We start from the raw sequence: 12133 nt of genomic DNA on the forward strand, positions 1-12133 counted from the left end.
TAAATTCAGTTTGGATATAATTGAAACACATGTCACCATTTTCCTATTACAAATATCTAGCCAATTTTAGACCCAAATTTTCAGCTCAAAAATTGACAAATTGAGACCAAGACCAGCCCAAGGCCGCACCCCTTAATTCTACCCTTTTCAGCCCAGCTCAATTCCAACAGCAATACGTGTACATCGACGTTTTTCTTCTTCCTTTCTATTCTGTTGAGAATTGGTACGAAATGGAGCCAGCACAAGAGTTTGAATTTCAAATCCTTAACCTCTTCCCCCCCTTTTCAATTCCATTCTCTTCCTATATGTACTTTTCTTCCTTCAGCGTTTTGGAGAGGTTTTTTGGACACTACCTTACAAAGGGAGTTTCCATCAAAAGAAAGAGGTTGGAGAGACAAGAAACAGGAACGGATTTTTACAAGAAAATTATACATGCAACAGAATAGTATTCCATTAGCTAGGTGGTTTGAGTCTTTTGTTGTTGGATTCGAGCTCTCGTCGGAATTCCTCTTGTGGTGGAGGAATAGCTTGCTTCATCTCATCCACAAAAGGTAAAATCCCTCTCCTAATCTTGACTTGTTGCTCTTTGTTTTGTTTAGTCGATTTACAGACTGATTTATCTATTTTTATTTTTGATAAATTTCATTTGTTGTCTGATTGTGTAGCTTCTCTGTGTTGATATTGGCTATTACTAGTTGGTTGACCTCTAGAGAATTTGGTCTTCTTCTTGTTTTATATTTGCTTTCATCTAAATAGGTCATTGCCTATCTGTGGTGTTGGGCAGCAATGCTTGGGTTTGTTTTGGTTTAGCACCTCATAAATGATATGTTGGCTTCCTTTTGTCATTTGCTTGGTCTAGAATTCCAATTTAGCTTGAAAAAGTGAGATAATCTAGGCCTAATATGTGCCTTTGTTTAGCTCTTGGTTGCTGTGTATGCCCTTAAGTTTGCTAGTTTCTTAAGCTCATGGGATGTTGAAGTTCCCTTATCGTATCTCTTTAAGTGTGGATCTCTCGTTATGCTCATCTTGATTTAATTTTCGTACTTAGTATGCCTTTGCATTTAGGTGTTTTCTTGTCTATGCCCTGTTCTGTTTTCAGCATCAGTTCCTTCACTTGTTTGCTACTGTTAGTACCACCCTCTATAGGTGTAGGAGTTTTAAATTTGATTGTTATGATCCATATAAAGTACATGGCTTTGAGAGTTTTTTTTTATGAATTCAAAATTAGAAGTAAATTGTCACTGCTTGTTTTAATAGTATGTCTTGACTCAGATTTCTCCTCAAATGCTCTTTGTTTTCCTTAAAATACTCCATATGAATACTCGATTTTCTTTGGATGTTCAGAACAGTTAAGTGTATTGAGTGTTGTTTGTTTCCTTTTCTCGATCTATTTTCCAGTAGTCTTGTCTTAAGTAGCATGTGTTCTTCATTAAAAAAATTGAAAGGCTCATGTTTGAATTCATCATGGAATGTTTTGCTATTTGTTGCTTGAATTAGTAAATATTCATTTGATTTGGTTAGCTTAAGTTAACTTAGCAAGAATAATGCTAACCCAGCCACCTTTAAGCCCAACTGCGTCATCCTCATAGAAGATCGTTTCGAAAGTCATCCAAGTATCAAAATCGAATGGCCATCCTTCAATTCTGTTGAGAATTGGTACTAAATTGAGCCAACACAAGAGTTTGAATTTCAAATTCGAAATACCTCATATCCTTATCTGTTCCCCCCCTTTTCAATTCCATTCTCTTCCTATATATACTTCCTTTCCTTCAGTGTTTTGGAGAGGTTTTTTGGACACTAATTTACTACCCAAAACAGAGGGGATTTCCATCGAAAGAAAGAGGTTGGAGAGACAAGAAACAGGAACGAAAATTTACAAAAAAATATACAGGCAACAGAGAAGAAAATTAAAGAAAATAGTATTCCTATAGCTAGGAGGTTTGAGTCTTTTGTTGCTGGATTCGAGCTCTATTCAGAATTCCTCTTGTGGTAGAGTTTCCTTGCCTAATTCCTGGCTGTAAGCTCAATCTTGTGGAGTCACTTAGGCGTCGTGTTAAGAGTTAGCATCTAAGGTAAGTTTTCTCCCCTCCTTTCTACTCAATCTTGGGTAAGTATTTTTGAAATGGTCTCGTTGATATGTGTTAATCAATCTTTAAATTGTTGGGCTATTTTTGTTTATGTGGGGATTAATTAAGAAATAGATAGTTCATGAGTTTTGGTTGAGATTGGGGGCACAACTTGTGTGAAAATTGTGCCTAAAAAAGCTACCCCCAACATGTTTGATGAAATGACCCAACCGGATTTTGAATTAAGGAGAAGATGACTCCGCGAACGCGCCCTCTCAGCCGCGAACGCGCCCAATAGTTAGCAAACAAGTTGATTTTAGCAAAAGATAGTTAGCAAAAGAATAGCTTCAATTTTTTGATTTTATAGGCGAGGAGATTGTTGCCGGGGATGTCATAAATGGCAGTTCTGACCGGCTGCTGTCACAAGTTGCTCCAAAAGCCGTAATTGGGTTAAGTTGGTATATCTTTTATCAATGTTACTTTGTTTTCAATTAGGTTATTAGACTCTTGGTTGTCATCTTATTTGTACAGGTGAGAGGATAGCTAATATTGTTTTAGTTGGTTTTAAGTACGAGATTTTTATTCAATTTGTTAAAATCATGAGTTCGAGGTGTAAATTTATCCCATATGTATTCATTCTTGCTATTTTATTTTTTTTCCCTTATATAATGGCTTCTTCATATGCATGTCCTTCCTTTTTATTTTGACAAAGTGAAATTATCTTGGCTTAAGATGTGCCTTTGTTTAGCTCTTGGTTGCTGCGTATGCCCTTTAGTTTGCTAGTTTCTTAAGCTCATGGGTTGTTTAAGTTCCCTTATCATATCTCTTTATGTGTCGATCTCTCATTATGCTTATCTTGATTTAATTTTCGTACTTGGTATGTCTTTGCATTTAGGTGTTTTCTTGTCTATGCCCTGTTCTATTTTCAACATCAGTTCATTCACTTGTTTGCTACTGTTAGTACCACCCTCAATAGGTGTAGGAGTTATAAAATTGAATGTTATGAGCTATATAAAGTATATGGCTTTGAGAGTTTTTTTTTTACAAATTCAAAATTAGAAGTAAATTGTCACTGCTTGTTTTAATTGCATGTCTTGACTCAGATTTCTTCTCAAATGCTCTTTCTTTTCCTTAAAATACTCCATATGATTACTCGATTTTCTTTGGATGTTTAGAACAGTTAAGAGTATTGAGTGTTGTTTATTTCCTATTCCAAATCTATTTTCCAGTAGTCTAGTCTTAAATAGCATGTGTTCTTCATTAAAAAATTGAAAGTCTCATGTTTGAATTCATCATGGTATGTTTTGTTATTTGTTGCTCGATTTAGTAAATATTCATTTGATTTGGTTAGCTTAAGTTAACTTAGCAAGAATAATGCTAAGTTTTTTTTTAAAATTTTTTAAAAATTTTATTATGCATGAACTTGGCCCAAGGTGGAGTTAGAAAATGAGTTGATTTTAGCAAAAGATAGTTAGCAAAAGAATAGCTTCAATTTGTTGTTTATAGGTGAGGAGATTGTTGTCGGGGATGTCATATATGGTGGTTCTGATCGGCTACTGTCACAAGTTGTTCCAAAAGCCGGGATTGGGTGAAGTTGGTATCTCTTTTATAGATGTAACTTTGTTTTCAATTAGGTTATTAGAATCTTGATTGTCATCTTATTTGTACAGGCGAGTGGATAGCTGATACTGTTTTCGTTAGTTTTAAGTACGAGATTTTTATTCAATTTGTTAAAATCATGAGTTTAAGGTGTAATTTTGTCTCAGATGTCTCCATTCTTGCTACTTTATTTTTCTACCCTAATATAATGGCTTCTTCATATGCATGTCTGTCCTTTTTATCTTAAGAGGCCAAATAGTGTATCCTATGTCACTTGTATTTTTCATTTTCTCTCCTAGCTGATAGTCTCTATTTACTGAATAATCATATGTTATATGTCTCCTTAAATTGTTGTATTTTTCATTTCACGATCTTACATAAGCATATAAGTAATTGCAATCGTTTATTTGTGCTTCTAAATTTGCTTAGTGTGAGGTCTGAGTTTCTTTTTCCTTTTAAAGCTATTAGAGTGATCAAGATGTTATACAAAAGCTAGGCAAAACAATATATTTTGCTGCTTCCTAGCTTTTAAAGGTTGTTCTATGTGGAACTGATTATTATATTCTATACTAATTATTTATTTTTTTAGTAGACGCCAGAAACTGATATGACGAGTGAACTAGAGAGGAGGGAAGGCGAATCATCTTCTTCCTGCCTCCTGTGAAATTACATCAAGAAAAAGCTTTCCTATGTGGCTCTTGACTATGAACAGGAGATTGAAACTGCCAGGAGCAGCTCCTCCACTGAAAAGAAATATGAATTGCCTGAAGGACAAGTTATTACCATTGGTTCTGAGAGGTTCTGTTGCCCAGAGGCTCTCTTCCAGCCATCTATGATTGGTATGGAAGCTGCAGGTATCAATGAGACTACCTACAACTCCATTCATTAGCCTTGTGAAGTAGCTAAAAAAAAAGGAACGTAGAGAAGAATATCCATCTAATAAAGCTTTCCCAACTGGTGAACGATCCTTCCCGTGCGGTGATCATGGATAAGACAATCAGAAGAAGAAAAGATTACACGAAGATAGTTAGCTGCAACGTGACTGAGGATGAAAATGGAATCTATCATGAAGAATTCGGGATGAAGACATAGACCCATAGTGTGAGAGGTAAGAGAGTTCCATCTGCAATGTTAACAGTATCTTTAATAGGTAAAAGAGGCAGACAAAAAAGCTGAATGTTTTTTTTTCTTTTGCATAGCTCCCAGACAACCACACAGGGCAATGCTTGATATAAGGGCTTCAGATATACATTTATAGGGTGTTTATCGTATGAGCAAGGAAATCATTGTCTACACTCCTAGCAGCATGAAGATTAAGGTTGTTTCTCCACCAGAGAGTAAGAACAGTGTCTAGATTGGAGGATCCATCCTCGCATCACTTCGCACCTTCCAGCTGGCAAGCCTTTATTTCTTATAATTCTCTTGCATAACTTTTGCAATTTTAAACTGCATTTTGAACTATGTTGTTTCTAACTTAAACATGTTATGTGCTTAATCAGATGTGGATTTCAAAGGGCGAGTACGACAACTCTGGTCCATCCATTGTCCACATGAAGTGTTTCTAAGGTGCTGCTACTAATTTTACATCTGTTTGTTCTTTTTTTTTTGTTCTTCCCGCTAAAGCTATTATGTCGTCCACAATGAACTCAAATTTGTTGTTATAGGCAAGTATTTGAAATGGGGCTATGAACGAAGGGCGATTAAAAACATTGTACCGCTAATACTATTTCATGTTTCTAGTTCAAGCTTCTTTTATCTAGAAATGTCCCTTCTTGAACTTGAACTCGAACTCTTTAGGTTTTTTTTAGTTGAGGAGAGTGACTGTGGTGTTGTTGGTGTTTATTATTTGTTGGGGTATTTTCCTTCATTTTCTTCGTTTTCTTATTCTATAGTGCCTTTTTTTTTTAATCTTGGGAACAAATAAGTCAATACTTATTGAATGAGAATTTTTGTAGTATCTTCAGACTTTGGAAATCAGTTCTGTAATTTCTGTGGATTGAAATTTTTGTGGTGAAGCGTTATTGTCATATCTGTTCTTTTATGATATGCAATGGATGTCTCAACTATAGTTCATAGTGTTTTTAGCAAAATGTAATGAAATTTGAAACATAATATTTTCGACAATGTTATGTTGTGCACAGGCTTCCCTTCTAGTATTCTATAGAGGATGAAAACCATACAAGTATCAAAACAATGTTGCTTTTTGAATACCACATCTAGTAACAAACCTTAAGAAAGAGCTATGCATAAAGAGGTGGAAGCATAAACAATCTGCCTTGAACACTAGTGGAATCAAGGATAGGGGAAAATTGAACTACCAATAAGAAGCATAGAAAAAATAACCTAGACATGGAGCCTCTTACTTTAAATCTAACATAATGACGAGGAGATAGTATGTTGGACTGTTTCATATCCAACTCAACTAAAGTATTTTTGTGTCACGACCCGACTTCAGACTTCTATAGTCAAGATGACACATAATATAACCCATCAGTAGGTGATCCAACCCGTACCCAGAACGACAAGTAACGCAATATTTCTCCGCGAATGCGGAGGAGATAGTGATGGCAGACCCAAAATAGTAGCTTTGCACAACTTAGCTCGAACCTTCTTTTGACGATTTTTTTGGCTTAATACTTCCTAATCCATTGCTTTAAGTGTCCTCAAGAACTTTTGACATGTTGGCTTCATTTGTAGGTGTTTTGAACTATAAATGGCTCAAGAAATGGCACCTGAAATTGAGGAAGATTATTTTTTATGAGAGCAGGTTCCTACCGGTAAAATGTGCTAAAAATATGATAAGTACTTGGCCCGAAGTGAGGACACAATTTTATTTTCAATTGGGAATGCCTCCCTTATTGTCATTTTGTTGATTGTTTCTGCATACTGTGATTGTGCCCTTGTTGGGCATACTTTTCTTTCTTTGTTATGGATTGGTATGCCCTTGTCGAACTTTCATATCGTGGATGCTTCTGTTGATATTGTGTTAGATTGGTCTATTTTAGTTTTTGATTGGTAGTTTGTAGCTTCCTTGTTTTTTGTTTGTTAATAAGATTTGGATTGACGATGCCTGATGATGGATAGAGAGGGACAACTTTCTTAAGGGTAAATCATCAATTGCTTGTGAGTGTTTGATTGGCGTTGATTGTGGCGAAGTCTAAGTAGTCGTCCCCGAATAGATGCATGAGGTTGCCTGATGATGAATTGGTTGACAACTCTTAAGGGCAAAATCGTCGTCTTTTTGGGAAGGTTTTTACTAGGTTGGTACTAAGAGCATAGTCATGCATGTGAATAGTGTTGAGCGTACCTCTCCATTTTTAAAAGGTTGAGCATGTTGTGAATGATTTTGTGACAACTTTTACAACTCTTTTTATGACTTTTGATTTGTTAGCGGTTAAAATGTTCAATGCTACTTGTATTTTGAAAAGGAAGTAAGATTTTGAACCATCTTGATTGATTTGCAGGACATGTGTGGCGAGTTGTTGAATAATGCCTTGTGTTTGCTTTTGTCATCTAGAACTTGCCCGGTTGGTCTTGATTGAGTTTTGTTGGAAAAATGATCATAGGCTTTTTTTGATGTTCTTGAAGTCCACCTGTCCTCAAAATCCCACCTTTGCATTAAATATATCCTTAGTTGTCCCTTTTGAGCCTAATTCTTTTTATTGACAACCACATTTCAAGCCTTATCCTTTTTGAAAAAGTAACCCTCGTTTGAACCCTTCCCTCCTTGAACTTGAGGTGGTGAAAGTGGAGGCTAAAAGCCTAAGTTGGGGGTGTTATGGGAAATTCATTGAAGGGATGCTTACCACATGTGGGCTTGATATAAAAAATAAGAAAAAAAAAAGAGAGAAATTGAAGGATGGATGGGAAGGGGTGATTTTGAAAATTCCTAATTGAATCAAGTGAGCATGTGAAAGAGGTAATGAGTTGAGTCATTTCTTGAGTTTGAGTTGTTGTCACTTAAATGATTCTTCGTTTTTGAAAATGTTTCATGAGAATGAGAGGATTTCTTTTGTGAAATGTTTGCATGTGGACTATTTATTAGTACCAACCGAAGCCATTACCTTTGTGCTTAATTGAGAAAGGGAAATTGATTTGTGGTGTGCCTTGAAATAAGAGCTTGTTGTGTTTTTGATTTTCTTTACTCGAGGACAAACAAAGTTTCTAAGTTGGAGGGGTTGATGAGGGGTGGATTTCCACTCATTTGAGGCTCTTTTTGTAGTTATTTTGGCTTGCTTTAGTTTAGAATTGGTGCTTTTAGTGTGGTTTTTTTCAGATTTGCATGAAAATGAAATGGATAGTTGATTTAGGATATTTGAAGAAAGCAATAGAACTTTAGGCAAAAAGAGGTCAAGAGATGAAAATGCAATTTCTAGCAAGAAAAGTACCCTTTATCGAACAGGCTTGAATAAACTAAGTGAACTGTATCTGCCTGTTTGAATGTCTTCATTTAGGGGAAGAAGTTTGCTAAACATGAACTCAAATCATGCATTGAGGAGTTTGAAGAAAAGTTGAATAAATTCGACATTGAGAGGAAGGAACAAGAACTTTCTACCAGAAAAATCTCAAAGCCATCAACAAAAAGTGGAGAACTTGGAGAGCATCACGGTGACTGGAAAAAGAAGAAGAGGAAATCGATGAATCTGAAATTACTTAAGGTTGTTTTCTCTAAGTCTATTGCATGTTCATTCTTTTATCACTCTTTCATATTTTATTTACAAGGTTCTCATTTTGAAAAAAAATATGGCAGAGGGAACTAGAGCTTCATGCTTGTTTCTTTAATTTATACGGGTCATTTATGCTTTTATTTAGCCAAAGAATTTAAAAACAATGTAGAGGAGGTAGTAGCTGTTAACACGGAATTTTTTTATTATTCTTCAAATGCACATAGGATTCATTGGAATTTATCGGGATAAATGAGCGAGAACTTCTAGGGAACGACTTGCTCTATGGATATGTTGGTATCTCATACTGAGAAGTAGTGAGAAATGAACTCTAATGTTTATCTTAATTTAAGTATTCTCCTGATTGTTGAAACTCCTTGCACAATTTGATGTATCTTCATAGTAATTTTTTATATCTGCAGATAAAGCTTTTGGCTATCAACAATTCTCATGCAAATATGCAACTAACCACTAATTCCAGCTTGACATGTATGTCTCTTCTTCTACTCGAGTTTCAACAAAGCTGAATATATATGAACAATAACATAGAAATATATCGTGTTCTTTTGCTATCTTTCTTCCCTGCTTCATACAAAAAAATTAATGCAATCCCTAGTTTTATGTAAAATTGGAATTGTATTGTATCTTTATTCTTTTGGTGTAAACAAAGAAATATGGGGGAATTAGAGCTTGTAGATCTATTAGGCTCTCTATAAGTAGTTTCTCTCTTTCTCTCTTTTTTTTTAAATTTTTTTGTTTCCCTTTTAAAGGTCTCCATCATATCCTTAATGCTGAGGAAAACAACATTAACAGTTTCAAAAAAAAATAAAATATTGAACAATGCTAAATTTTTTGAAGTCCTAAATTACCCACTTAAACACCCAACGACCTCTAAGTCCAGCTGCGTCATCCTCGTAGAAGATCGTTTCGAGAATCATCCAAGTGTCCAAATCATATGGCCCTCATTTCAATTATGTTGAGAATTAGTACGAAATCGAGCCAACACAAGAGTTTGAATTTCGAATTTAAAATACCTCAAAACCTTCTCCGTTCCCCCCCCCCCTTTTCAATTCCATTCTTTTCCTACATATACTTCCCTTCCTTGATCGTTTTGGAGAGGTTTTTTGGACACTAATTTACTACCCAAAACAGAAGGAATTTCCATTGAAAGAAAGAGGTTGGAGAGAAAAGAAACAGGAACAGAAATTTACAAAAAAAAATATACAGGCAATAGAGAAGAAAATTAAAGAAAATAGTACTCATATAGGTAGGAGGTTTGAATCTTTTGTTGCTGGATTCGAGCTCTTGTCTGAATTGCTCTTGTGGTGGAGTATCCTTGCCTTATTCCTGGCTGTAAGCCCAATCTTGCGGAGTCACTTAGGCGTCATGTTAAGAATTGCATCTAAGGTAAGTTTTTTCCCCTCCTTTCAACTAAATCTTGGGTAAGTATTTTTGAAATGGTCTCGTTGATATGTGTTAATCGGTGCTAAAATTGTTAGACTCTTTTTGTTTGTGTGCGGATTAATTAAGTTGAGGGATATATAGTTCTTGAGTTTTTGTGGAGATTGGGGGCACAACTTGTGTGAAAATTGTGCCTAAAACTGTTGTCGCCAACATATTTGATGAAATGCCCCAATCGGATTTTGAATTCAGGAGAAGATGACTCCGCGAACTCTCCCTCTTGGCCGTGAACTCGGAGGAAGCTGATCCTAGATTTTAGCAAAGAATAGTTAGCAAAAGAATAGATTCAATTTGTTGATTTTATTGGTGAGGAGATAGTTGTCGGGGATGTCATATATGGCGGTTCTGACCGGCTGTTGTCACAAGTTGTTCCAAAAGCCGGGATTGGGTTAAGTTGGTATGCCTTTTATCGATGTAACTTTGTTTTCAATTAGGTTACTAGAATCTTGATTGTCATCTTATTTGTACAGGCGAGTGGATAGCTATTATTGTTTTAGTTTGTTTTAAGTACGAGATTTTTATTCAATTTGTTAAAATCACGAGTTTGAGGTTTAATTTTGTCCCATATGTCTTCATTCTTGCTATTTTATTTTTCTTCCATTATATAATGGCTTCTTCATACGCATGTCCTTCCTTTTTATTTTAACATGCCAAATATGTGACTCACTGTAAGTTTACCTTTTTGTTTAATAGGATGTTGCTACTGTTCAACTTTGTTTGTACTTGAATAGAAATTATAGAATTATCTTATCGATGATATACCATTAACATGGAAGTTTTTAATTATTCTTCAAATGCACATAGGATTCATTGGAGTTTACCAGGATAAATGAGCTAGGACTTCTAAGGAACGACTTGCTCATTGGATATGTTGGTATCTTATATTGAGAAGTGGTAAGAAGTGAACTCTAACGTTTATCATAATGTATTCTCTTGATTGTTGAACTCCTGGCACAATTTGATGTATCTTCATAGTAATCTTTGATTTCTGCAGGTTTATTTGCTTTTGGCTATCAAAAATTCTCGTGCAAATATGCAACTAACCACTAATTCCAACTTGACATGTATGTCTCATCTTCTACTCAAGTTTCACAAAGCTTAAATATAAGATCAATAAAATAAAAATATATTATGTTCTTTTGCAATCTTTCTTCCCTGCTTCATACAAAAATAATAATGTAAACCCTGGTTTATGTAAAAAAATAAAATTGAAAAATGCTAAAGCTTTTAAGTCCTAAATTACCCACTTAAACATCCGGCGAACCCAGTGACCTCTAATGCCAACTGTGTCGTCCTCGTAGAAGATCGTTACAAGAATCATCCAAGTGTCAAAATCTAATGAGCCTCCTTTCAATTCTGTTGAGAATTGGTACGAAATTGAGCCAACACAAGAGTTTGAATTTCGAATTCCCTTCCTTCAGCTTTTTGAAGAGGTTTTTGGCACACTAATTTACTACCCAAAACGGAGGGGATTCCCATCCAAAGAAAGAGGTTGGAGAGACAAGAAACATGAACAAATATTTACAAAAAAATATACAGGCAATATAGAAGAAAATTAAAGAAAATAGTATTCCTATGACTTGGAGGTTTTAGTCTTTTGTTGCTGGATTTGAGCTCTTGTCAGAATTCCATTTGTGGTGGAGGAATAGCTAGATTCAACTCGTCGTCCCAACTTCGATGTGGTCAACAAAAGGTTTGATCCCTCTCCTAAGCTTGACTTGTTTCTCTTTGTTTTGTTTAGTCGATTTAGTTGATTTACAAACTGATTTAGCTATTATTTATTTTGATAAATTTCATTTGTTGTCTGATTGTGTAGTTTCTCTTTGTTGTTATTGGCTATAGCTAGTTGGTTGACCTCTAGAGATTTTGGTCTTCTTCTTGTTCATACTTGGTTTCATCTAAATTAGTCATTGCCTATCTTTGGTGTTGGGCAGCAATGCTTGGGTTTGTTTTGGTTTAACACCTCATAAATGATATGTTGTGTCACGCCCCGAGGCTACCCCCTTGACGTAACACGGGACCTAGGATCACGAATGACCCCAAGTTAACCTTGTGTCTGTCATATATCAAGCATACTCAGAATAACTGAATAAAACATGTACTATACGGAAGCTAAAACAATAGATAACTGAAAATGGGGAAAACCCCAACTAGTCTGAATGTATAAATCATACTAAGTGTTTAATAGCATGTCACGACCCAGGGATACCTCCTAGATGTAACATGGCATATAGAACCCCAAAGGACTCCACACAAACCACTTAGCTTTCATAATGATCTTAGACGTATTTATGCGCCTAATAACCAATTTATCCCATATATATAGCTATGTTTGAGAACACT

The 12133-nt window shown here is 35.4% G+C and overlaps 1 protein-coding gene and 1 long non-coding RNA gene across 2 annotated transcripts; both read left to right on the forward strand.

The window, feature by feature from the left end:
- The first annotated feature begins 442 nt into the window (after window positions 1-442).
- LOC125859831 (uncharacterized) lies at window positions 443-7464 on the forward strand. Its single transcript, XR_007445790.1, has 4 exons — window positions 443-551; window positions 4255-4773; window positions 4865-5231; window positions 6363-7464. It is a non-coding gene; the product is annotated as an uncharacterized LOC125859831 (long non-coding RNA).
- Window positions 7465-8028: 564 nt separating this feature from the next.
- LOC125858940 (condensin-1 complex subunit CAP-D2-like) lies at window positions 8029-11300 on the forward strand. The gene is made up of 4 exons (XM_049538701.1): window positions 8029-8049; window positions 8120-8323; window positions 8752-8818; window positions 11212-11300. The coding sequence occupies exons 1-4, from the start codon at window positions 8029-8031 to the stop codon at window positions 11217-11219; spliced, it is 300 nt and encodes a 99-aa protein (XP_049394658.1). The 3' UTR covers window positions 11220-11300.
- The last annotated feature ends 833 nt before the right edge of the window (window positions 11301-12133 follow it).

This window comes from Solanum stenotomum, chromosome 3, assembly GCF_019186545.1.
Source record: "Solanum stenotomum isolate F172 chromosome 3, ASM1918654v1, whole genome shotgun sequence".
Taxonomy (NCBI): domain Eukaryota; kingdom Viridiplantae; phylum Streptophyta; class Magnoliopsida; order Solanales; family Solanaceae; genus Solanum; species Solanum stenotomum.